The sequence below is a fragment of the Neodiprion pinetum genome, chromosome 4 (assembly GCF_021155775.2).
Source record: "Neodiprion pinetum isolate iyNeoPine1 chromosome 4, iyNeoPine1.2, whole genome shotgun sequence".
Classification (NCBI taxonomy): domain Eukaryota; kingdom Metazoa; phylum Arthropoda; class Insecta; order Hymenoptera; family Diprionidae; genus Neodiprion; species Neodiprion pinetum.
Window position 1 is genome coordinate 5,115,594 of NC_060235.2, and position 27,928 is coordinate 5,143,521.

Genomic DNA, 27,928 nt, shown 5'->3' on the forward strand with positions numbered 1-27,928 from the left:
TCTGCCTCTTTCTAGAGAGATCAATACTTGCTGCCTGCAACAAGTAGCTGCATATTTTCATCTACATGTTATACATTATACGAAGGTGCGTGTAACACCTGTCCGCAAACGTTGCAGGCTGTTGGTAATTTTTTACACCGTATCTGCCTCGCGTCGTTAGAGAATAACCAGTGAACCGATAAATGCCGATCAATGGAATTAGAGCGGAAAACATGGAAAAGTAAAAATGATCGAGCAAGTGACTGTAGGAATAAAGGAGTCATCATTCACGATTCGCCATAATGTATAAATATATATATGTATACAAATCAGATAATACACGAACCGTATTTAGTAATAAATGTAGTTTTTCATCCGGTGTCAATTTGATGTGACAAAGGAATTTTCCTTGCCTTGATGATGTCCAATCAATTTTCCCGAAACGATCGGCTAACGACCTCCGTTTGGTTGCCATTTTGCTCCGCCTCCCCAATTTGTCAAATCTGATGTTTTCAACGACAGATAACGGGTCATTACGACGTAAAAAATTCATATCAGTTGATAGTGTCGGGGATTTCGGGGAGTGGAGCCGCCTTCCTGAAGGGTAATTTGAACGCCGAGAGCGCCGGCGTGAGAATAACGAGCGGCGCAGCCGCTTAGCGCTCGTTTTCGTACATAGCACAAAGCTCTGACGAATCGGTAGAGGCTGCAAGTTTAATAGATATAATCTTTGATTAAACGGTGCGTGCTGTACTTTTGCTCGCGAATTTTACGGCGGAATATTGAATGTAGTCACCACGGACGAGAAGACGACGAGCTGCGTCCAGAGCATTATTACTCCGAGTTGCGAATTGATCACTTGCGCCGAACACACCCCTCGGAGGATGGAGGTGCGGTAAGGGCGATCCCTACCTTGCCGAGGGAGCTCAAATATGTTACCTCGATAAGACATTGAATTCAAAAAGAATCGAATACGGTTCACTATATTCATAAGAAATCCGGTGAATAACGATGAATATTCGAACGAATTCCGGCTGATGCGCAATCTGCAGTTGTATAATTAATCCTGAAAATCGATGGTAAAAACGCGCGCTACTGTTACCAGAGTCATTGGAAGTATTTTAATATACACATCATCGTTTCCCGGCAGATGATAAGGTGAAACGTCAATGGTGTCGGAGAAGGAGAAATTTTCATTGCGGTTTCCCGGAGCCGTGTAAAACTTTTGAAAATTGCGACGACGAGCTTGTTTCAATTCTGCCAAGGCTGTGCGACTAGCCAAGCCATTGATCTTCCCGAATTCAACCGTCGGTAGGTAGAAAATGCAGTCTAAAGTCGTGAGGCGACAGGAAAACTCACGCAACATGGCGGCGGCCATGGATTATGCTGCGTTTATCGGTTTTAGCTACTAATTTCTCGAAACCGGAATGATTCTGCGGCATTGAAGATTCGAAACGGAGGTTGGGAATTCAGTGAATATATACGGTGAAGAGGTTATGTCGCGTAAACGACGGGATAACGAGATAGGGTTATAGTAACATAAAACAACATCCATTTATTAAACACAAATGCTTGCATAATATTATCGTCATTGAAATATTATATAATATTTATGTAATTTATGTACACGAAATAAGGCACGGTTGATATTACGTTATGATTATAGCGCGATCCACGTCGGCTTTTCACGCGAAGAGGGTTGCAATTTTTTTTTCAATCATATGCTGATCTTATTTGTACGTTACGCGGTGTTAACAGCACACTCGATATACACCTGATGATGATGATGATGATGATGATGATGATACAAGTATCACGCGTCGGCATATGTCACGCCAATAATTTTCGTAATAGTATAATTATAATTATTCCTATGTAATAATATTATTACTATTATTATTACGATATGTTACATCTTCATTAAAGAGTAGAAAATGTTGTAGTATAAATTTACTCGTTCGTTCTTCTTCGCGCACTTTCTACACCGTCCGCCAACTATAGTAATTGTCTATATGTATGTAATATTTAAACGACGCACGCCGATTTTTATTAATTATATAAGTATTAGGTCTACTCCTAATTCATTGGTTATTATTCTCGTTAGTATTTTTACGTTAAAAACAGATGACACATATGTATGTATTTATATGCACTGGTTGTATGGATATAATACATTTCATCGCGACGAAGCACTCATATATATATATATATATATATATATATATATATATATAGTCATACAAACGTATGTCTAATAACGATGTTTAATTATCATGAAAATTCCTGTTCAACTTGAATACACGTTATTACTGTAGTATGTATCATTAAGTAATCACCGCTCGCACTGGTACGACAATACTTCCATGAAGCGCTTACGTAATTAATCATTATCACTATTATCATACACCGCATATGTATATTTATATAATTTACCTTTGCATATTGTTATAATGCAATATTTTACATAGTAATGCATTCGTTTATTCATTTATAAATCGATTCGGATGTTCCGCGAGATCAATGCATCGCGTATACACCAGATACTCAATTTTTTTTCGTCAATTTCAATCACCTATCGCGTTACACGCCAAACGAGAATAACTCTCTATTATACCTATATGTCGTATCTCGTCGGTACCGTGAATTATAGCTAGAAATTTGCAGTGGCACTATTTTAAAAATATTATTTATTCAACTGTTGTTTTTATATAGAGATTTTTTTCTCTCTCTCAATTACAAATGCTAAACTGCAGACAAGAGACGCTGTACATCGATATTGATCAAATTTCCAGATCATCTTCTCTTATTTTATGCTCTCTTTTTATCCCGTTGAACCGGAACCGTTTCAACGTCAGCAGATACAAAGCAATCGATCGTTACTCGTTAATCGCTTCGGGTTCCACTCATCGAATTATAATCGTATAATCTCTATTACCCTTGCATCTGCCTATATATAATATAACAATATTATTAGAATTTTATCGTAATTTGTCTATGATTTAAATGGTAGAATTAATTAGGCATATGCGTATATATATATATCTTACAATTACAATGTACAAAAAACTTATAAACCTGGAATGTATATTTTATCACTTTTTTCTTGTGGTTTTTTTTTTTTTTGCGACAGTTTTTCTGATTTACGCCAAGAAAAAGATGAATCCACTCGAGCGTGGATAAATTACGCAAAATTTCACTTTTCACATTTTCATTATAATCTGAATTGAACTGTCCAATGGAATCTTCTTTTACACACCAGTTTATATTCTTTTGTTTCATGTCGTCATCAATTTCTTATATTTCCAGTTATGTATAAATGCAATATTACAATATTCATAATTTCTTGTCTTCTCTCCCTGGAATGCAAAAGTTTCTCAACTCGAAAAAACAAAAAAATGAAAAATGCCATAATAACGAAAACTTGAACGGAGATTAACGGAGAAGAAGGAGAAGAAGGAGAAGAAGAAGAAGAACTGAAATTGAATACAGTGCGATACGAGATAATTTCGAAGCCTACATATACGAATATACATTCTGATATGGTACATTGAACTTTTTGCACAACGACACGTTACAGCCATATTTGTCTCTACGATCGAGATACTTAGCCTTATTATACAGAATGATTGGTAAAGATTTGGACAACGATATAACAGCAGCGAGTGGTGACGATCACTTCGTCATGATATGAAACCTAGATACGTAAACCGCATTTTCAACAGAGTAATTGTATTTTTTATTTGTATAAATTTTTATCTTTTATCTCATTTCATCGCTTCGCCTTATATAGCTCTCCGTTATCAATGAGAGGCAAATTTCTTTTTGAGAATATGACAATACGATTTGCTCATTCTGGCATTCATTACAGATATGTATTTAAATTCATATGCGCGTCGGTTACGGTACAAAGAATTTTTCGTCTTTCTTTATCAGAGGCTGTTTTTCGTTTCGTATGTTTAACCGTTCTTTCAAACAAGGATCCCCAGCAAAAACTACACAGACGAAGGAATGAGCTCGTAAGCACAGACGGGACACGCGTTTTGATACCTTAGAGATTCGCTGATATGCATATATGTGCATAATAAAAACGATCGATATTATATACGGACGATTTAATTAACGCGTGGCGGCATGGCCTCACAACAGTCTGCGTGTATATACTGAATATATATATATGTCTGTATACATGTAAATATAGCAATAGTTGAGCTCGCGGAATGCAGTAATATTGGAAGACGCAGACAGGGTGTTTCAACACGCGGGAATTCGATTTTATACTTTATACACGTATTGTGAATTAGCTTGAAAATTATACCGTTCGAAGCTGCGAAAGGATCGATAACGAATATATTGCATTTATTACGCAGGTACGCGGTGCGCTGGTGAAAATCGTTTTTCAGCCAATTTCGATATTACACTTAACGAATAGCTGACGATGGAAATAGTTGATCACAAATCGTATCAATAAGCTTAGTTTTCGACTCTGCGTAAGAGCTTCGTTTCATGTTCGTTGCCGGAAAATTATTTTTTTTTCCTAATTGCGTACCGTTTTGATTATCATTATAATTATTGCTTTCGGAAGATAATAAAACAAATAAAAAAATAATATAAAAAGAAGGAAAAGAAATCGTCTCAATTTCCCCCGAGGAATCGTTGCCGTGCAATTAATTTTCTCACTCCTCGTTTTTCTTTCGCTTCGCGTATCAAGGCCTGATATTTCTCCATTCTTGTATGTATAATTCGTGTTATCGTAACGTAAATCAACAATTTATACGCAAAAAAAAAAGGAAAAAAAAAAAGTTTCTTCTCTCCTCTCAGATCGGCTTCGAATCGAAATATCGACAGAGCAAGGACGCATTGGTACATTACATATAATGTGTCTCGTTAAAAAAGGACGAGATCCAGACTTTCGATGGTATAACGATACGGTAAAACTATACATGTATGTATACCATATCCGCTTTGAAAGATTGAAAAATCTTCAAACAGCTTTACCCGTACACTGATCTTCATTCGAGCTTTGATCTCGCCGGGTAATATTTTATACCGTATTACATCCTATATTTACATACACACATGCAGATACGTTCGAGAGATAGAAAGGGAGAGAGAAAGAAAAAGAGAGGGAGAGAGCGAAAGATGAAGCGCGAGTATGATCGGAAAATCGGATCCGTCATAGCGGTTGATCAATCCTCGACTCCGTCCTCATTCTTCGACGTGGTAAAATCATCGTTTCACCGGGGTTTTTCACCATTGCGAACGAACGAATCGTCCTTGTGGAAGAGGCAGGCAGTGAAGGGTAGCTCGGTCGTCGCCTATCATCCGAATCGCGTCCTCGCAACGGAATATCGCTGCCCACCGATCCAAAAGCCCTCGGAACGATGCCGAAGCTGCGGCTGAAGGCGGCTCAGCTGGTATTCGGAAACGGGCCGGTATCACAGCTTCGAAGGGTCGTAATTTTCGAAGGACCATCTCTGCCTCGGTGCCGACATCGAGCATTCCTCCATAAGAAGCCGCTGCTTGCTTTCGGTGATCGCTAGGCATTTGTCGCTGCTTCCGTGCCTGATCTGCTTCGTCTGGAATTTGTTTTTTTTTTTTTTTTTTTTTAATTTAGAAACGTTGCAATGTAACGCTATCGCGGATATCCCGTTTCTCTTTGAACCTTTCGTCTTGGAGAGGAGGGACAATGTTCCGTCTTTATCGTACCTGAGCGTCGTATATCCACTGCTGATTTCCCTTGCTGCCGTGACACGGGTAGAGAATCACGTCCGTCCCGCTGTAATCGAGGCATGATTCGTCCCTCCGAATTTCGCCGGTTTTGCTCAGCATCCAGTACTAAGGATTAGAAAGTTTTTTTTTTTTTCGCGTTAGAACGACTTCAGATTTCTATCGTTGTACGTACGGCTCATGGATCCATTAATTTAGCTGTAAACGAGGCGGGGTTGACGTTCCGAATTTCAAAGGTTCGGAAAGAGCCTGTTTATGAATTATTTGCTGGCGAAAATTGAAGTAAGGAAATCAGTCTTTGACGATACAACAATGTTTCGAATTGTCGGAAACCCGACGGCTCGAAGTTCCGAAATCCAAGATTACGATAGTTCAAGTTACCGTGGAGTGAAGTTCCAAAAATTTAAATATACTCACAAGGCGTAGTTTAATCAACGAGTGGGTGTAAAAAATCATAAGTAGCGAAAATGTAAATTACCAGGATGCCGAACGTGAAAATATCGAAACATCAAAACACAGAAAGATTAAAGTGGTGAAATTTTACTAAATCAAAAATTCACAGAACTGAAAATCATTCGAAATTTCAGTGTTTCAAGTCTTTTAATTTTCACATTTTCGCACTTTCGGAACTTGGACTTTTTGGAGTTGCGTCCTCACGGCACTTTGTCTTTTCGGAACTTTGAGCGTTGGGCTTTGGACCACTCGAAACTTTGATGTTTCGTCAAAGTTCGACTTCTTTACTTTTAAGCTTTGCCACCAAAAAATTCGGAATTGGCCGCTTTCGGAACTTTTCAAATTCGGAACTTCAACCCCGCCCCTTGCAAACGATCCGGGACGGAAATTTCGAATGTTCTACAATTTTGATATCTTGTAATCCTCCACGTTTTATACTTCTAGCATTTGTTTCTTGGATTTACAAAAAATATATGGATCAATTTGTCAGACTTAAATAGATTGATTTTCACACTCAAACTTTAATCGTACCGTTATGGCGAAAAAAAAAAAAAAAATAAAAAATACGGTCCAAGGTGTTTTTGATGTATGAAAATGAGATCTTTATCAGTATCCGTTTTAGGCTAGATTATATCATGAATTTTTTACTGTCGAAATTTTTTTTATTCTTCCGACGTTTCTAAACTTTCATCTCAAATTTGACATTTTTATCCGAAGCGGAATATCGTTCTATATAGAAATGTAGATAAGATAATCGATATTTTGCCGGAAGTGTAAATGAAATAAAAATATATCGCTCATGAACTAAAGAAATTGTAAGCTTTTTGAAATCAATTCTGGCTCTCACAATGAACCTATTCCTGAAAATTTTCAGAAAAATGAGTTTAAATAAAAGTTGAGAAACGTACGAGAAAAAAAAAAAACAGTTTATTGCGAGAAAAACGTGTTTTCGGTTAAACGGATTCCATGGTTGGAAATATAAAACTATCCGATACAGAAAACCGCTTGGGTTATTTATTCACCGCTATAACAGGATAGGATAAAAATTCAAATACGAAAATCAATTTATTCAAAGTTGAAAACATTGATCACAGTGTTTTTCTCAAACCTTAAGAGCCGGAGGTGAGAATCTCGCGAGATTTATTCGTCTCAGAACTCGCTGATTGTGAGATATAAAAATTGTCAAGAAAAAAAGAGAGGCAAAAAAGATAAAAAAAAAAAAACCGAAATCTCGGCCCTGGCACCGTTAACGACAGATAATTAACGATCCTGCCGATATGTTATACACATTCCTAAAACGACGACGACGGTGATTTCAACGTTTAAAGTAGTAATTATTCGCCCTGACGTAAGAAGGATAATTTTTGTCAAAAACAAAAATCGTTCTCAACGGCGATTCGGTGACTCTAAACACGCGCGGTCGTATAATTTACGAAATGATTATGGTCGGCGACCATTGTCCATGTGTGACACTCGTCCGTAAAACCGCAGGCGTCGAAGCCAAACGGTTAATGAGCAGCGGGCATCAATAATTGAGTGCAGTGGTCCTCGAAATTGCGTTGATCCTGACAATTGCGACCCGTATACATACATTCACGTATGATGACAATTGTGTGCACGTGTACTTCAAACGAGCCACGTCCACGTCCACGTCCCACCCCGGGGAAATGATCAGCACTCACTCTACGATTACCGCAACGTGTAGTGCTTGCACCGTGACGTTATTTCGTCGTTAAAACGGTTTTAGGAAAATCGGAAAAAATCGCTATCCCAAATTACACGTGAATTTGCATCAACGAAATTTCCTGGTCAAATATTCTGTGCGCAATCTCGCATGAATTATAACAAAAGAGAGAAAAAAAAAAAAACTAAAAAAGACAACTCTGAAATGATATCCATTTTTCAGATCGATAATTAAATAAGTGGTTCAATTAGCAGACAAAATTTGAGTATCTTAAGGCAAAGATATATTCTCCATAATAAGTGTATTTATTTTTACTTGCAGCAGGATTTGAATTCGATACCGTTGAAAAACAAAAATCAAAAAAATCAGCAATTGTAGTGAAATAATTGAACCGTAGGTAATTATTAACCTTGAAATCACCGCAGTCGCGTCTTTGGTTGTCTCACCTTCTCCTTTCATGAGGACGAAAAACAACTATTAAGTAGTTATTATATACAGTGTAGTATAAAATATTAAAAATTTACAAAAAAGCAGCATGCAGGCTTTCTACACATGGCAACAAACATGCTTTAGGGTTTTTACAAAATTCACGGTGTTTATATAGTCGCATGCGGATCGTTGTTACTTTCAATACGTGCGTGGGATGAAAATAATCAGGATTTGAACAAATATTTTTTGTCAATAATTTTCCTAATATTCGATTGAGCCGAATGAAACCGAGCATTGATTTTCGTTTGTCGAACTTACAAATACGGCTCAATCGTTCGACAAAGTATAAACGACAATTTCCCGAGGCGAAAGATTTCCGTCAATTGAACAAGAATAACTTCGCGTTTCAAAAATTGATGAAAAATAGTAGAAAAGCAAACAAAAAAAAAAAAAAAACTCTTCCAACTGCAACGTGTATACCTATGTATCTATATATATATATATTAAACTCGTCTAATTATATATATATAATTAGACGAGTTTAATTCGACGCTGCATAGACACGTTTCTACGCGAATTAAGCTACACGTTTGTCGTAAAATCGATAGAAAGGACGGCGCGTTGGATCAGTGTAAAAAATTTAACTCATGTCAGTGAATATTGCATTTCATTGGTCACTGTCGGAAGGTGGAGGTCAGGGGAAGTTCAGTCAGCGATATAGTACAAGTAGAATGATATTTTGATCCGGAATTTAAGCGAATGAATGCGGAGAGATCGCGAAGCTACGTTTGAATTATTTATACGTATGCATATATAATATATATTTTATACTCGGGTATAGAATTTCGATTGAAAATGTAAATCAAGCGTGACACGTGTTATTATAGTTGCGCGTAATATGCATGAGAAGTGGGAGCTACGTGTTCGATGGGCAATTAAATTAATCAATAATTACCGTCAACCCTCAGCTGGGTTTTCTAATTACACGAACACGCGGCGTTTTCGGAGAGAAATTTTCCCAACGGAAGGGAAAGAAAATTAATTCTGTAGTCACAGGGGTGAAATTCTTCAACCGCAAACGGTACTAATTGATTTTCCTTACTCAATTATCGTTTCGTTTTCCTTATTACAAGAAATTACAAATTTACACGCAGTTTTCCATAATTATGAGTACACTGAGAGAAATTTTTAGTTCCGGTTACCGCTCAGTCCTTAACTATTTTCATTCTTTACCACAATCGAAAAATATAGTTCTAGGTAGAAAATGAAAATTAGTTTTCTTGCTGTTACCGGAAAGTCTATTATCCGTTACTATTCTTTCTCACTACGATCACTGTTGCTAGATTTTCTTGCAACTGTTGCGAAAATTTAATGCTCGTGCAACGATAAATTGACGTTAAAGCCTTGTTTGATTAAAAAAGTAGAGTAAACCTCAGAAGCTGATTTTGCGTTTCAATAACCAAAAAAGGATCGACGATAGCGCAAAATGGTTACGCGTAGCTCGTTTTTCGTAATTCCAACAATATTCAAACAGTTTTTTAAACGACACCTGTTTTACTGAATTTTTCTAGTTACTGTAACAAATGAAATTTTTCTCAGTGTATAAGAATGAAATTAAAACAATCGTAAAAAAACGGAAATAACACCACCGGAACCATTACACCATACATATCTATATATACATATACACACGCGTACATAATCAAACACCTAAAACCTACAGTTGTTAAATATTTTTTTAAACCTGTAACCAATTTTGCACGTTTATAAGTAGGTATATTTGAAATCGATGAGTACCTGCACCAGTAGACTTTTAGAAGAAGTTTAATGGGTTGTTATAATAGAACCATTCGCCCCGATCGATATTATTCTATAAATAATGATTGTATCCAGTGTGTTTGAGCACGATGAAAAAGTAAAATATGAACGTAAGTACATAAATTAGTTTTACATTCAAAGATTAGCACCTGACACCAATTACTTTGCTCGCCCGTTGCGGGTCCGGTTTCAACAAAATACGCATTACCGAGAAAAATTTCGTCTTGTGTTCGCTTCAAAAAAAAAAATAAAAAATTGTCGATCATTTTCACTTTTCGCCAAATGAAACGGTCACGAATCTACGATCAAAATTTCATAATTTCTACATCCAAGATGGCGGAAATAAAATCTAAATAAACTATCAAAATTCGACAATTCTGACCGAAAATTAACATTTTTCCATATTCAAATAGTCGTACGAACTAACGAAGATCATTCGAAGCTGTAAATAAACCGTGATAAAGCTTAGGACATGGAAATCTTTGATTTGAGACACTTGAGCATCCGACTATGACTGAAAAAGTTAAGTTGCAAACTGAAAAAAAAAGATTTACTACCGCGATTTGAAGAGATTGAAATTTCATTGTAAACAGTTACCAGGACCACATTTTTTAGTAATTTCAAGAACGTCTCAATCGTTATCGAAACGATGATATTAATTTTCACGAAATTTTTCTCAGTGGCACGATATTGTGGTTTTTTTTTTTTTTCAATATTTCTTCTTCGAAATCGGCTTTATCCTGGATTTTACCTGATTGCCACCCTGTCCGTGACACGGCCAGAGGCCGACAGGCTGGTGCAGGTCCTCGGGTTTCCCTGGCGAGTCTATACACACCGCGTTAGAGCGCTGTCTTATCTGAATTCAAACGAAGAAGAGTATCGAATGAAAATCTTTCCCTTTCTATGCTTGACGAATTCGTCTTTCGCTGGGTCGTATTCGCATTAACAGGGGAGGTTTAATAAAGAGAAGAAAAAAAAATAAAAATTTCCGGATCCAAAGATTTCTCCTTCGCCTCGTATCGCGCTTGTACAGCGGCAGCCGACCTTTAGATTCAAGATAATCAAAAAAAAAAATAAAATAAACCTGTCACAAAAAAAAACAAGCAATAAAAATCAAAAACAATGAACTTATTTTATTAATAACAAATTAAAGCGCGCGCAAACTCATACAGACTTGAATTCTTCACATCCATTCAAAACTCTGTCGCAGCTTCTGCTTTCGTTTCCAAGCATACCTAGAAATATGTTCAAATCGTTGTACCGATTACGCGAGATTATATTTTAATCTCTGTTCGGCGTACCTTCGGAATAAATTCAATATGACACGCTAATAGATTATTCAGCATGAGAATACGTCTCTTGTCGAAATATTGATAGATTTTGCTTTTCTCGAGTTTTATTATTACTGTTATTATTATTATTATTATTATTGTTGTTGTTGTTTTCATTACTAAAATTATTAATTTCACCGCTTTTAAGAAAAGAGGCTTTTATCTCAAATTTAACGATCCTGTATATACAGAGTTTAAAAATACAACAAATTATGTAACATACGTTAGAAAGCAGCCAAAATAAAAAAAAAATAAAAAATAAAAAACCGCAACGCAACAACATGTAAAATTTACCAACGAAAATAAAAAAAATAACTAACACAAACAAAAGTACGCATACATACATAATACACGACGAAAATGATGTCCGATGGGCAGCAATGTGTAAGCTTGCAAGCTTCGGTGTTAAGAATTGGTTGCAAGAAACTTATTTGTAATAATAAATGAAAGAAAGAGATTAAAAAAAAAACACTCGACGTAATCGTAAGGGATTTGGGTTGGGTGGAAAAATATGCCGTGTTTAGAAAAAATTTACCGACGAGTTTGAGAGGAAAATTTAAAAAGAGGATATACATATGCTATACCTGTACTTACTACAGAATTTGTTTTTCATCGAAGATAATATTATATATTCGTTGAACGAACGGCCGGCGTAGTTTGAGGTAAAAAGAGAAAAAAAAAAAAAATAAAAGAGAGAAAAAAATTTTCCCCATCTCGCCGTTCACTCTCTATTTCCACCGGGAGAAAACAAATCGAATTTAGTCTCGTGACGGAGATAGGCAAACAAAGGGTAACACGTTGAATCGAAACAATATGGAGGAGTACGAGGAACGTGAGCTTTATCGAAATCTGCAGTCCGTGCATCGGTGGTAACGAGGAAATTAAACCGGATTTCGTGCGGCTGTGATATAACTTCTACGGCATGGTAAATAAAAGAAACGGAATGGAAATTCGTGTTTTGTTATCCCGCAGGCTGATGGAACAATAACCATCGCTTCCGGCTCACCCCGCTCAGTATTAAACGAGTTTTACTACGGTAGGAATCAATAGCTAGAGGAGATTATCCTCAGGGGAGTGAGGGTTGCATACCGTGTTATATATAACAACGGTAGCCGAATAGCTCGTGCATCCAATTACATTAACTACGAAGATAGATATAAATCTCAATCCCCGTTTGTTATTGCCGGTAAAATATCGTCGACGATAACGTTCGATTATTCGGATATAAATCGCCACGGGGTAAATTTGAAACGAGACTTTCCGGAAAAAACGTAAGAAAACTACCGAACGGACGATGGTTAAAAATCAAAAAAAAAAAAAAAAAATATTGGAGCAGAAAAGTATTAAAAAAAAAAAAATTAAGCTGTAGTTGAAAGATTTTTACGACTGTTGTGAGAGGGAAAAATTATTGTTATAACTTTTGTAACTTCGACAAGAATTACCGCGTTACAAAGGGTGTGAAATTTTTCTCTGCTCACGAGGGAAATGAATTCGAATTAAGGGGATAAATTTTTTTTGTTATTCGATTAATCAAAGTAACGAAGTGAACGAAATACGAGTAGCGCGTGAGGAAAAAATTGGCCAAGCAAAAAAAAAAAAATTTCCATGCTGAACGAGTACGAATTTGCAACCTTCAGGCGATTTTCTACGTGTTTCAACGGGAATTCTACCTGATTTCCGCCCTGCCGATGACAAGGGTAGAGTCCAGCCGGTTTGTGAAGGTCCCCTTTTCGGGCCGGTGAATCTAAGCAGGTCGAAGCACCCTCTCCGAGATTTCGAACCTAGGTTGTTAGTTGTTGTAGATTTTATTTCGTAAAATTTTGTTAATTTTAACAAGTATATATATATATATGCGTGTATGTAGAATCGATGTGGCATCTGCTGCTTTGAGAAAAACTAGTATACACGTATATAATCAGGTAAAATACAATCCCTGAAAGAAATTATTCATTAAAATTGCATCGAGGAAAAAAGTAATACAAGCTTGTAATTCCGATCTTTGATTCAGCTCTCGCCTTCCGTCGTCATCTGTTCTGAAAAGACTGAGATTCAAAGAATCAAGTACAAGAACGAAAGATTTTCAACGAGCTTGAATTCTGGAGTAAATTCAGCTTATAGGTATGTCACTGAAATATTATCAAACTGTTTAAAATTACGTGGCAAATGACTGTGAGTTGTTACGAATTTTATATCGAATGGGTTAAAATTCTTGCGATCTGTTTAACGCAAAAATTTACGAACTGATTAACCTTTGGAGAGGAAAAAATGAGAAAAAAAAAAAAAAAAAAACGAAACAATCACCGAGGCTTTGATGAGAATACAAAAATAACGATTCGGCGTACAGAAAATTGATGTTTCGTTAAACGTTTGCATGAATTGGAAGGGTCGGACGGAAAAAGAGGAGCGAAGGGTGTAGAAAAGGAAAAAGAGAGAAGTATCTTATGAAAAAAAAAAAACAACATTCCGCAGAATAATTTTCCTCCTTTTTTTCGCGTTTCTCCGGAAACCGTGAAGTAAAAACATTTATGCGGCACGAGGGTGAGAATTTGTTCGAAATGAACCTTGCGCGGGTGTATTCGTGTGTTTGTGTGCGCGTTTGCGTGTGTGTCGGGGGGGGGGGGGGGGGGGGGGGGGTGGGAGGGAAGGAAAATTGTTGCACGTATAGCCGAGGCAGAGATAGAAATTACTTCCGGTGCAATTCGTCCTGGAATTATTCACGGCACTTGGAGCTTTCCACCTGCACATCTGCCGGTGTTACAGTTTCCGCAACCGGTTCTGGACCAGAAGTGCGGCGCAGACTTCCCGAAACTAGCTGGCCGAGTGCGTCCGTACAGGACTACAAGAGGTACGTACGTATCCCGCGGCTATAAATTCCCTCGAGAATTCTCCACCCCCTCCCCCGTCACCGATTTTTGTAATATATCGTATATACGAGTAAGTTTTGTACGGATACTCTTGTATTTTATGCCCGTTTCTCCAGGTTGCAAAAATATTCGAGACGACGAAAAAGAAGAGGAAAAAGCAAAAAAAACGGTAACAAAGACAAAAAGAAGAAAAGGATAGCAAGAGGAAATGCTGGAAATATAAAAGGCAAAAGGAACGGGGTGGAACTTGAGGTACGGAAAAGTGTACAAAAGGAAATGAGGGATGGAAACGGGTGGAATGTGAAAAAGAGAAAGGAAAAAAAAATAGAGAGAGAGAGAGAGAAAAAAAAAGTGACAAAGTAGGTATAACGGGAAATAAAAGACGCGACGTCATACCGCCGCGGTTAGAGCTTTCGTCTCCTGCTGCTGTTGCCGCTAGGCGAGTTGCGGGAATTGCGAAATTGTTATTTCGCATACACCCCCACGTGGCAATGCCTTGTGTACATATACAGCTATATATGTATAACGTTATAAAACCCGGCAAACGCCGAATCCCACACGACGGCTCATCCCCCGTTCATCCAACGTTCATTGTTTGTTCCGAGTCGAAACTTTACCCCAGATTTTAAAATCACAGCTTTTATCTGTGACAGGAACGGTATTTGAGAAGGGTTGTTTAAGTGCGGGCGGTGGCGGATTTTGATTGTTCCGAGAAAGAGAGAAAAAAAACAAAAAAAAAAAAACAAGAAGAAAATGACGAAAATAAAATAAAAATGAAAAGACGAGAGTGGAGATCGAGGTTCAAAAATTATGAACGCTGTGAAATGTTGAATCTTCAAAAAACAGGAAAATCTATCTCGTATCATTTTCGAATGTAAATATAACAAAAATATAGAATTCCGACTATCCTTATACGCTTTGACTTCGTATATACAACTATTTTTTGTTTTTTCTTCGTTTTTTTTTTTTTTTTTTTTTTTTTTATTTTTGTTTCAGGTACTTTTCACTTTCCTTTCGACAAACGTCATTACAACCGCATCGTAAATCGAATCACTCGGATAGGCGGGACAGGATACGCAGAGAGGATGCATGATCGGTTAATCCATAAGCCGGAGGAATGACGGGAATTGATGCTCGTCAATGGATCCGGAAGTTATGCAGAGCGCGCTACTCGACGTGGATGGTTTGCATTCCCCTTCGCTCTCTCTGCACAATCATCCTATGTATGATACCCGACATTGTGATGCAATCAGAGGTATTGTTTCGATCCCGAGATAGAAACGCTCTGGCACTAATGGGCCGTGGTGATGCCGCAACCCCATTCCGCGGCTTCGAGTGCAAGAGTTCTCTCGTCTCCTTCGAAACAGAGCGTCCGAATTCCGCGTTCGTTGTAGGTTTCGAATAAAAGCCTCGGTGTTTTCCTTCTTCCTGTTTTTCTGTTATTTTTACTTTTTTTTTTTTCTTTTTTTCTCTCGGGAAAAGGATAAGGAGAATGTAACGCCAACAAACTGACGGTAGCATTAAAAACGTGGATTTAGAGCTGCGGCCTCTCTGGATCGGACGGCAATGGTGATCCTGAAGGGAAATGTTCGAATATCCTTGATCATCTGGAGCAACACTCACCTCGCCAGAAGCGACAGCTTCACCCGGAATGAACAATTCCGGATATATATTGTCGAGGTACCACTTGAACGGTTTGCAGTTCAATTTCTTCCGCAACGCTTTGCGGTCCGATACGTCCCCGTAGTTTCCCTGCGAATGAAAATAATGGTCGTATGAAATTTTTGTCAAAGGTTCGACAAACGCGTGGCTGAAAGAAAAGTGTATCGCCGGCACGTGTTTTATCGACTCAGAATTAAAGAGGGGGAGGGATAAACAAAAACCTACAATCCGAAACAACAATCGTTCAATTTCAGTATCTCGACGCACATTTGCTACGGCAATTTTAACAATGTTATACAAATGTTTGTTTGACTCCCGTACATTAATCCTGAAACAAAGGGAGAATAAAAAAAAAAAAAGAAACAATTTCCTCTCTCTAGACCCGAGCAAGTGGTTTCGATTTGAAATTGTAAAACGTAGTAAACGCGAAGTTTATAGTTTTAGTAGATATATATATAGATAAAACTTCTTCACCGCATTATATATTCAACTTCTAATCTCGAGGAATTTGGCGTACGAAACAGTTCGCCAAGGTTTTCGTTAAATACTTTACAAAGAACGAGAACGAAGATTCGGTCTAGAAATCCAGCAGCAATTTTTTAACTGTTTCTATTATTGTTACCAAGTTTCATTTTTGTGGAAACTTTATTTTTCGCGAGGCAACGGGAGCTTTACGTACATGGACGTCGGATGCAGAGGATGAATAAGAAACGAATTTTACTGCGTTACTTAAACTTATGGGTTTTAAAATCGTCCTTACTTTGTCCTGTCCAATCCTCTGGTAGTAATACTTTGCGTACTCGTCGAGCCAGACTTCGCTAAGGCGGATGCTGTTGCGTTTCAGAACGTTTACTCCGCTTCTCCATTTGTAAGGGGATCGTTTTCTGAATATGTGCCCGACGTGGGAACACGGCACGATCTCAAGGGTACCTTAAAACCGATACGGAAAATGCGGTTGAAACGAAGTTACCAAGCGAAATGTATCGACCTGCGGTGTATTTGGTAAAATTGTCACAAGTCAGGATATTCGTCTCAGGTATTACACTTTCATCCCTCGTCCTTTGCGTATTCCTTAAAATCCGCGTGGCGAACGATTATCAACGATCGCAGGTTGCAGAATGAGGCAAAAAAGGAATTTAACCTTCTTCTCATTTCAACACTTTTCATTTCCAAGATCTTTCATTTCTTTTCAAACAGGCTGTATTCAAGTACGAGAGAGAAAAAAACTCTCAAAGAAAGGTAGAAAAAAAAAAGAAAAGAAAATAAAATATGTGCACCGTTTCCAGACACAAGCTGTAGAAATTTATTTTTACCGCGCAGTGTTATATTTGCTACCGCGTTTGTAATGGCAACGAATAAAATTCTCACCTCCGCACATCCAAGTCTTGAAAGACAGCTCGAGGTTCTCACCACCCCATATATCGAAGCCGCTGTCGTAAGTTCCGAGTTTTTCAAAAAAGGCACGGTCGATCGAAAAGAGCCCCCCTGCCATCGTCGGTGACCAGACCGGCTCTGCTGAGTTCTGGTGTTTCTTCTTTTCTCGTTCAGGCACGGCGTGCCAATTGAACTGTAAAAGTAACGTCAGCCAGATCAGCACCGTTACTTTTCAAGTTTGAAATGTTCGCAGTGGTGTCCGGATTTAGCAGATTTTGCTGTAGGATATACCGGTACGAGATGATGAATACGAAAAGGAAGAAGAAGGAGATGGAAAGGAAGGCGAATAGAAGGATGAACACGCAGATTAAGGTGGAGATGAAGATGAAGAGGACGAAGAAAATAAAGAATAAGATTAAGAAGGTGAAGAAAATTAAAGAAAAAGATGAGGAATATGAAGAAGATAAAGAAGCGAAGAAGAAGTAGAAGATGACGAAGAAAAGGGAGATGAAGGTGGAGATGAGGAAGGTGACGAAGAAAAATAAGCGAAGAAGCAGATGTCGAAGAAGGCGAAGACAAAGACGAAGAAGATGATGAAGAAACGGGAGATGACGATGAATACAAAGATGAAGGTGGAGATGAAGATGAAGATGAAGGAGAAAGTAAAGAAGAAGATGAGGAAGATGAGGAATATGAAGAAGAAAAAGAAGCGAAGAAGAACAAGATTATGAAGATGAAGATAAAGATGAACGTGCAGATGAAGGTGGAGATGAGGAAGATAACGAGAACGAAGCTGAACATGAAAAGGAAGATGAAGAGGAAAATGAAGAAGGAGATGAAGAAGAAGAAGAAGAAGAACAAGTGGAAGTGGAAGGAGAAGGAGATGACGTACCTGGAGGTTCCAGTCAAAACCACCGACGTTGACGCCCCCCGAATCTCGCCAGTGGTACTCGAGCGTCGAGTCATCGATGACGTCGATGACGGGACAAACGACCGTCGTCGAGTCCCTCGCGATTCGGTCGAGGAGAGGCTCCAGCCACCCTTCGGTGCACTCGCAATGACTGTCGAGGTATGTGAGGACCGGAGCTTTCGCAGCCGCGGCGCCGAGGAGACGCGCCCTGATCAGTCCCTCCCTCTTAGGAGCCCTGATGATCCTCACCTTCGGGTAATTCATCATGTAGTCCTCGAGCTGCCGCTTCAGGTGAGCTAAAACCGGGGATCGGAATAGAGTTGAGAACTGAACAAGGTCCTTGTTGTCGGTAGAGAAGAATCAGTTGCACCGATTAAATCGCGGCCAAATGACAATTTCACTTACTGCGCCTGCAGCTTGTAAACGTTGGTCGTTAATTTAATCATTGACACCGATGTTTGAAGGAAATTTCACTTTCGTTCATTGAATAAAATAAATTTCTCGCGTGACTGCGATTTGGTTGGTGTTGGCAATTTTTTTGACTCATCGTAATCGTCCACCCATTGTTTTAAACTTCCTCCTTCTTTTTGTTTAAGGTAAACATGTAACAACGGAGGTCGTTGTATGATAGATAATAACTTCGGAAATGAAATGTTTTACTAAGCTTCGACATTTTCGAGTGATCTAGACTGTAGAGAATCACTTTAGATTATTTTCAGACAGGTGTCTTGGTGTTCTGATCAAGTTTTTGTACAACGGTATCTGAAGAACGAATCGACCGATTTTTATAAGAACTTATTAAGTTTTCGGCTGAATCGTTTCGGCAGTTTTTGAGTCATTTGAATGAAACATTTCACCAAAATATTATTCCTCAATGTTTATGAAGCTCTAACCCGCTTGTCATTTTGCACAACCATTCAAGTTGATCCCACCTTACGAGTTTGGAAGAATTGAAAATTATCACCATGCTGTAATTTCATGATTATACAATTCTCTGAAACGCAGAGAACCGTGCAATCGAATGAAAACGTTACCAACTCCAACCTTGTCATATTTTCGCGTATTTAATTGTACGGAAGGTACCAACCAAGTAGAAATTATACGACCGGATACACTTAATTTCAATATTTGCTCAGAGTCTGCTTCGCGGCATTCTGCAGTGCAGCGGAGTTTCGTTTAAACCGAACAATAGCAGCTGCTCCGCTTTTCCTATCCCTGCTGACTCTCGAGTGCACGTCTCAAGTTTCGTCCTTTAATTCCATGAAAATGTAAGTATCGGTTTTTCAACCGCTGGCTGCAAAAATAGCGAGGCACCGCCGGCGAACGGCGGCACGAATATGAGCAAGAATTTCGCCTTGTCGATTTTTTTCCGCTCCTTTTCATTGCAGTATTCCGTATTTGACGATCGATTTAATGAGAAGTGTCTTTTTTTTCCACAAATTAGAACTACAATTATTGCTTTTTTTTTCAAATTCCTTGACATGTAAATTTACTTTGGTTGCATTGTGAATGACGAAAAAACAAAATTAAAAGAAAAAAAAAAATAAAATAAACAATCGTGTGTTACTGCAGTTTTGTTGAAGTTTTTCTTTTTTCTTTCAAATCTTCAAATTGTTACGTGATTGCCTTACACGGTTATTGTTAACATCGAGTTTCACTTCGCAATGCAGTTTTATTCTTATTAATTGACGGAGCGTGGAGAGTGATCCTTAAGAGGATACTACAATCCGTCTTTACCAACAGAGCAAGTATTCACTCTTCTTTACCAACATCAAAGCCTACGCAGTACTCGTGTAAAAATGTCGCAATCAACGCAATTCTGCCTGAGAATGATATTCGAAATTTTTTTTGCATCACGCGAGAATAATTCGAGGAAATATATTTCTACAATCAATTGGTGATTCAATTATAGGAATACATTTTCTGGCCTTCGTTACGCGTAGAACAATAAAGTATCTTCGATAATCTTGTTCGGCATCGAATACTGCGATATTTTTCTATCAGCGGATACGCAGGCTTTGGTGATAATGAAATAAAAAATAAAAAAATTTAAAAAAAGTGACATTTTACTCTGTCGGTAAGGACTGACTGCAACATACTCTTAAATATACTGAAACTTGGGAGAGTCAAGTATCGGAAAAGGGGTAAGGTAATTTAAATCGGTGAATTAGAGTCCCTTTCAACTGGTCACAGTCGGTTAAGCCCGAGGCTGAGCCGCGGGCTTAGCGAAGGCTCTGACGGTCACGGGCAGAAAATTTTCCTTCGAGAGAATGGATCGGCGCTCAGACTCGCTGCTAATTGCCACGTGGTGTCCCTGATTCGGTACGATTATTACGCTGGAAGCTCGTAAATTCGAATAACGCTGCCGGTAAAGCGGGATTACTTCTTCGCAGGGTTCGGTCGACTTCTATGAGCCGAAGAGTCGATGAGGGTCGCGGCCTTGTCTATGCAGATCTCGGATTGAACAATCATGGCACGGTTCGTCGAAGATCGCGAGAACGGAGCGCGATGAAGACAATTCGGCGGAATGTTCGAAAAATAGAAAGAAACGAAACCAATGACACATAAAATATACTGCGAAGGGAAAAACAGCTCTTCCAACTTGCTTTGACAAGATGAAATCTTTTTCGTTCAAAGGTTTTTGCGCGGTTTGAGTCACGGTTTTTAGATATTCGATTTTCAAAGTGCACAAACTGAGGGTATTCACTGTATCAGTAGGTATAGAACCCGAATTGATTTTAAAATTGAGCTAATTCTTGCATTCTTTGATATAAATTTCATGCTGTGCAGTGAAATCAGAATCAATGATTACCCTAATCGTACTTTTCGGGTACACTGGATTGTCTTATCCTCGTAGAAGTTTTACGCTGAATAAAAAATGTTTAAAGTTATCAAAAAAGAGAAGAAAAATATAGTTTAAACCTGACTTTCCCGTGGCTGAAAATGGATGTCACGGTCTTTGTTTTAACCGGCTTCGCGACACTCTTTGTTGTCGACATGGACAATCGAAGTGGTGGTAACTTGATAAGAAACGACGGCGCGGGTCCGTTCAGTAGGGAAATCTTTTTCCTTGTTAGACCGCAGACTCGGCGGCAGTCATTCTGAGAAATCCATAATAAATACGGCGACCAAGCCGCAGATAAATCGCATCCGTTTCGCAAAGTCTGGGATGGAGGATTGCGCGAGTGGTTGCACGGGGATTAAACGTTTGCATGTTCATTACGGCTAATTTCCTCGGCGTGCAACACATCAAGAAAATAGGAAGGATCGAGCTGCCTCACCTCCGTTTTACACCACATCCCGCAATCCTCCGAGGGTTTAAACTTGTTTCCCGCCGCACCGCCTCCGAAGAAATTAAGTTTAGAAAAAATTTTTGTACACACCTCGGTATCAGGATTTTCGAAGCTACCTGAGCTGCGATTATACGCGAAAAGTACACTGACCGCATTTTAAATACCGTTGTAAAATTCGTTACCAAGAAAATGTTGCTCAATTTTTTTTTTTTTTTTTCTCTTAACTAAACACCATAAATTTTTCATACGATACGAACGATAAATGTTTTGAGTATTTGTTAAAAAAAAAAAAATATCTTCGAGAGTGAAAACTTAGAAAAAAGTAAACAAACGTCAAATTTCTCGCGTCGATGAATAAATGATAATCTAATCGGAGAATAATCGGTTCTGTAACACATTGCGAAAAGAGAATTGTAGCAATTGGGAGATTTGTGGTTGAAAGGAACGTGGATTAAAGAAAATCCTCTTCATACTTTAGGCTATACATGTATACTTATAAAACCTTAATACACACTTTCCTTTCTCTACACTGAGAAAAATTTCATTTGTTACAGTAACTAGAAAAATTGATTAAAACAGGTATCGTTAAAAAAACTGTTTGAATATTGTTCGAATTACCGAAAACGATTTACGCGTAACCATTTTGCGCTATCGTCGATCCTTTTTTGGTAATTGCAACGGAAAATCAATTTGTTCGGTTTACTCTACTTTTTTAGTTAAACAAGGCTTTAACGTCAATTTATTCTTGCACGAGCATTAAATTTTCGCAACAATTACAAGAAAATATAGCAACAGTGATCGTAATGAGAAAGAATAGTAACGGATACCAGACTTTCCGGTAACAGCAAGAAAACTAATTTTCATTCTCTACCTAGAACTGTATTTTTCGATTGCGGGTAAAAAATGAAAATAGTTAACGACCGAGCGCTAACCGGAACTAAAAATTTCTCTCAGTGTATATAAACATAAAAATTTATTTTCGCGGCGTTGATTTCTCTCAGTTTCGCAACTTTACTCACGTGTGCATTATACTACGTATATACGTATCTACCAATTTTGATAAACGCCCGAGCTCGAGTACGAAATATATATAAATATATACACACGTGTAGCGCACATGCTCAACCGATGGAAAATTATCCGCTTGAGAGGGTGATGAAATAATCAGCTTCGGCACGCGTTGTGCCGTTGCTTATGCATACATGTATGCACGCATATGTTATACACGTACATTATAGGTCAGAGTTTTTATTCGTTAGTATGGGAAGCTTGCAGGTCAGTATGTTTATACGTGATTCACTTCAGCAGAGTCGTTTGGCTTATCTCAAGCTTTTAAGGAAATATATGGCCCCATCTACTTTACTCATTATTTTTCAAACACAACCCGCAAAGCTCAACGCTTAACGCGAGCTTTTCGAGTTCTTTACTATTTGCCTTATCTCGTTTTTTTCTTCTCTTCAACGTCACGTTCGCCTTTTCTCACTTGTATTCTACATACGTACCTAAGAGTTGCGATGTGTTTTTTCATTTTCTTTTCTTTTCTTTTCTTTTTTTTCAACTTTACATACCGATCAAAAAAGCCTGTACTACATCGCTCAAAAATTAAGAAGAAAAAAAACGCACACGCGTACGCACGCGCGTACTGTGGGCATTAAAACAATCCCGACAAATGTTCGCGTCAAGTGTTGTAATAAATTGTGTTAACAGCACTGATTCGTTCGAAATGATTCCGCCGATTGGAGATCGACTGCAAAAAGTGTAGAGATAAAAAAAAAAAAAGGAAAATGGAAATCGGGAGAAAATAAAACAACAGAAGGAGCCAAAGGAAGAAAAAAAAAAGGGACAGCGAAATGTAGATAGTCGTTTATAATTACTACCACGAGTGGGATTTTTACAGTCGTTCCTTTTTTACCTTCTGGTGTTGTTGTTGTTGTTATTATTATTATTATTGTATATTTCTTTTTTTTGTCCCCAATGCAAGCCCGATTCACCGAACGTTTCCGCTCGATATCGTGCGGAACAGCCGCTTGTAACCGCATTTTACGTATTATTTGGTGAGGGTTGGACGAGTGCTATGTATGGTAATTCAAATGTTGGAAAGGGGGCTGAATCTGGTCGTTTTTCGTTTACCCGTGAAAACCCGAACTGCGGTTCATCTTCTCGGTGAAACACGCAAACATGCGCAAAAAAAAAAGAGAGAAAAAAAAAAAAAAACCAACCCACACCGTGCACTCTGCACGTCGAGCTCGACGTGTGCAAGCAATTATATCGTAACGTGCAATTCACCGTTATACGCAATAGATTTCACGCCCATTATCAGTCGTACTTTTTTTCAACCGGTCGGACTGGGAGAAATTTTTATTTATTTTTTTTTGTTTGGATTAGTTTAACACAGAATTTTTGACTGTATACATATTTTGATGTGATCGAAATATGTATAAAATGTGAAAATTCGTTTTTCAGGCGTAAACGGAAAGTCTAATTTTTATAATAATCACTCCTACTATACTGTATCGTATTGTATTACAACTGTAGCGATAATAAATTGACGGTAAAACCTTATTTAATGAACTAAACAAACAGATTTAATGTTACAAATACGATAACCATACTGAATTGTTACTTGTAAGAAATTTCGTCGTAAATTCAACAATTTTTATGAAGACGTTATTGGAAAAACAACAATTTCACCATGATTTTCTAGCAGCTATACGAGAACGGAATTTTTTTTTTCTCACCGGTACGAATATAAACAGTGCAATTGGGACAGTAAATTTCACGGAAAAGAATGACGATTATGGACGGAATAGGAAAAATCACGAATCAGGTGGAAAATATACGGCGATAAGACGTAAATATCAGCGATTTAATTTTCCCCCTGTATACCATTTGCAGTTCGATGATTTCCGGCTTTAAATTTAGATTGAAAATCTCTGAACGTACAGCGATTAGGCGATTTGTAAATATTTATCGAACGTGACTTGTTATTATAGGGTAAAAAGAAGCTGAGTTTACCGACGATCATAAAAGTATGTATCAAAAAAAAAAAGAAGTGAGCAAACCAAAAAAGAGTCGCGGCAGGATCTGTAACCCGTCAAATTGAAAAAAAACTTGACATCCATATTTATTGCAGCCACATATATCGCTTCTTTTCCAGTTATACTCTCTAAATATGAATCGGTTATAGGTAGGGTGGAGTTGCGAATTTGCAATCTTTGTTTATTGATGTAAATTCAAGGATTTCAATCGTTTCTGCTACCAAAAATCTATGGTAGCAATGAATATCAGTGCAGCTCTCAACCGCCAAATTATCCGAAAATAAAATGTCACATCGCTCAGGGCCGAAAAACTGTGCTGTGTTATTTGCGGTAATTTTTATTACCCGCCATGGATCCGACCAGACACGGTACCAAGGCGACCAAAACCGATGAGTCTACCTTAAACGCTGGAAGTCAGTTAACAATCCCTAGAAAGTCGTTGAATTGTTATCGTGCGTGCGTAATTATAACTACGAATCGATGAGTTTCACCGATTCAAGTCCATAGAGTACCAATTCGAAGCGATCGTCCGACTAACGTGTGGCATCGATCACTGTCGAGAAGGTCTGTGACCACGGGTAAACGGAACACCAGGTGACAGGTAACGGGTTTCGAATTAGCGTCTGCCAATATCATCTGGCAACGTCGAGTTTGGTCCATGTTGAATAATGCCGTGAATAATACAAGGCGCAAGGCGGCGAGTCCGCAAAGAGACGGATGGAAAGACATTCCGAATGGCATAACGATCATTCTGCACTTCATTACTTACGCATGTCCGAGTAGTCGTCGACGAGGATAATTTCCTGGAGTAACGGAGGCGGTGAACGATCAAGGACGGAATGGACGGTCCTCAAAAGTACGGACCAAGCCTCGTTATGGAAGCAAATCACCACTGCCGTTGGCGGAAGATCGGTTCTGTATCTTCCCGGTTCTTTGCACCTGGAAAAAGGAGAGACATTGAACATTGGTATTGGCACGGCTGGATGTTGAAATCGTGGAAAAGGTTTTCAATATTGGATTTCAAAAATTTCCAGACGTAATTAACACGCCGTGTTTTCAACCTTTGTACGGTTGCCAAAATATTGTACATTTTTGGGTTATACGGACGGATAATGAATATTGAAATCGTTAACGGTAAATTTCAAAAAGATCGTACCGCAGTTATTTTTTCTTTTTTCTGTTTATCTAGAGAAAATATAATCATGGATGAAATGACAACGTTTTAGTAAACTATGGTAAGAAAAATGGCGCTGCAACATCCTAATTCGCGTTAAGGGGATGCTTCAGTCAGTCCTTACCGACTGCTTTAATTAAATGTATTCCATTTTGGCTAATATCAGATGGCTGTGCATCGCAACGTAGAAAATGACATATCAGCCGGATTCTGCATCTAATTATGATGAAAAACGCAAAATTACATTTTGTTTTTATGCGGAAATAATGACAATGTACGAAAAAAAAAAAAAAATATACGAAACCGTGGTCGTAATTTCTTATTTTTCGTGCCAATTCTTTGCTTTTGCACAAAACGAAAATGAATTTGGTAGGTGTTGTTCGCAATTGCATGTGAAATCCGGATATGATGTGACTTTTTTCCGTCGCGATGCACAGCCACTGATATTATCGGAAATAAAAAACATTTAACGCAGTTGGTACGAATCGATTAAAGCATTCTATTTTCAGCACATCAGCAGTTGACTGCCGTATACTCGTATCATTACATCGTCGGGTGTAACCTTGTATTTTGTTTTTCCGTTTTTTTTTTGTTTTATCGTTCATTTTCGTCGTACCTTTAACGTACCGAGTAGTACGTATAACGGCTCTGTAACCCAATAAAACGTTATCTTCACGCAACACCGTGGTTCTGTTTGAGTGCACTTAACCCAAGTTCATTTGTTATCTGGCAAAACTGACTCAACCGGAATCAGATTCACAAAAAAAAAAAAAAACATAAAAAAGTGATAGCTGCTTTAGATACCTTTTTTAGATTTTTTTTTAAACACGTGTTATTATATATGTCGGGGTGAAGCCTCGGAAAGGCGGAGAGGATGTAGGATTTCCAATTTGTGGATTGTTCATTATAGAAAGCGCGATGATCTCAACACGTCCGGTCAATTCGCTTGCTTTTCCGTGACTGTCGATTTCATCCAAGCGTTGTTATAAACAATTCATTTGTTTGTTCTATATTCAAAGCATGTTGAATAACGCTTGACGCTTGATACGGCGGACTCATTCAAAGTTCAAGTTTCCAATTCACTTGATGATGCATCCTCTTTATTCTTCTCCGACATATATATTATCAAGGAAAACCTTCCATCAATTTTTATGGGATGGGAACGGATAAAAAGAATGGAAACAATTTTTCAAATTTCCTCGCAACCTTGATCCTGGGTATCAAATGTGCTTCATTCAATTTCTTTTTACATACAATCGATTTCTCGTTATCGGTATGCTTGTATTAAAACTGAAAAAAAAAAAACAATTATACTTATGTCGCGTACGAATTGGAAGCGACAGAATATGTAAATGTTAAAACCTCAGCAGTTATTTCCAATATAAAATCACGATCCCTTCAGACTTTTGAAATAAGTTTAAAACCGTATCGTTTCACCCTGCCGAGGTTTAGTTTCCTCTGAAAAAGCAATGTCACTGAAAGAAGCGATTCGACTCGTGTACCGATCTCGTTAACAATAAGTCGATAAAATAGGATACTGCAGGGATTAGGTGGCGGGGGTGCTCTTCATCCGTCAAATAAGAAAACCTTATCTTCCGAATACCGGCTACGCAGCTGGGGGTTTCAGCTAACGAGGGTCGAGGAGACGGCGAAGAATTGAGCGAAAACCGAGGCGCGTACGCAAGAATCTATCCGAGGACGTGCGAATAAGGTCGGAAAAATCTTTGGTGAATTTTTAATAACCAACCGTTTCGGTTGAAAGTCCGCAGCTATTGTTGCGGGAATGAGAAATTTATATGGATTGAAGTCGCGAGGCGTCAATCGACCGGAAATGATTGAAGCGTTCTCTTCGCGGCCCTCGAGTACCTCGCCCAAGTCCCTCTTTCCTTTTTATATTTAATGCCGTTTTCACCGATGGTATTCTCCCGGCAAATTGACAGCCCCTCCTCCTCCTCTCTCCTCCATTCTCAATCCTCGCATCGGTGGGCGCAAGAGGCAATAAACGCGGAAGAAAACGACGCCGAATATGTCGGAGCGAGGGGGTGAAAAAAGGGGAGGACAAGGGCCCGGATGACGAAACGTCGTTCAAATATTAAATTTTTTTTTCTGATCGTCTGATAAAATTCCAGAACAGTGAAAATCTCCATCCGATTATTAAACGGTTTTACATGGATCAGAGATTTTTGCAGATA

At 38.4% G+C, this 27,928-nt stretch overlaps 1 protein-coding gene across 3 annotated transcripts in view; it reads right to left on the reverse strand.

Annotated features, from left to right (window-relative positions):
• Positions 1 to 3,036: 3,036 nt before the first annotated feature.
• Pgant9 (polypeptide N-acetylgalactosaminyltransferase 9) overlaps positions 3,037 to 27,928 on the reverse strand; it is a 193,614-nt gene continuing 168,722 nt past the window's right edge. For 2 of the 3 annotated variants that reach the window (XM_046620481.2, XM_046620482.2), the window contains 8 exons: positions 25,332 to 25,501; positions 18,214 to 18,527; positions 17,316 to 17,514; positions 16,708 to 16,877; positions 15,909 to 16,037; positions 13,092 to 13,202; positions 5,686 to 5,814; positions 3,037 to 5,555 (listed from right to left, as the gene is read on the reverse strand). In XM_046620481.2, coding sequence (XP_046476437.1) covers positions 5,415 to 5,555; positions 5,686 to 5,814; positions 13,092 to 13,202; positions 15,909 to 16,037; positions 16,708 to 16,877; positions 17,316 to 17,514; positions 18,214 to 18,527; positions 25,332 to 25,501 — 1,363 coding nt within the window. In that variant the 3' untranslated portion in view covers positions 3,037 to 5,414. Of the gene's footprint in view, positions 5,556 to 5,685; positions 5,815 to 10,841; positions 10,947 to 13,091; positions 13,203 to 15,908; positions 16,038 to 16,707; positions 16,878 to 17,315; positions 17,515 to 18,213; positions 18,528 to 25,331; positions 25,502 to 27,928 lie in introns of all 3 variants that reach the window. The other variant, XM_046620484.2, reaches the window with a different exon arrangement.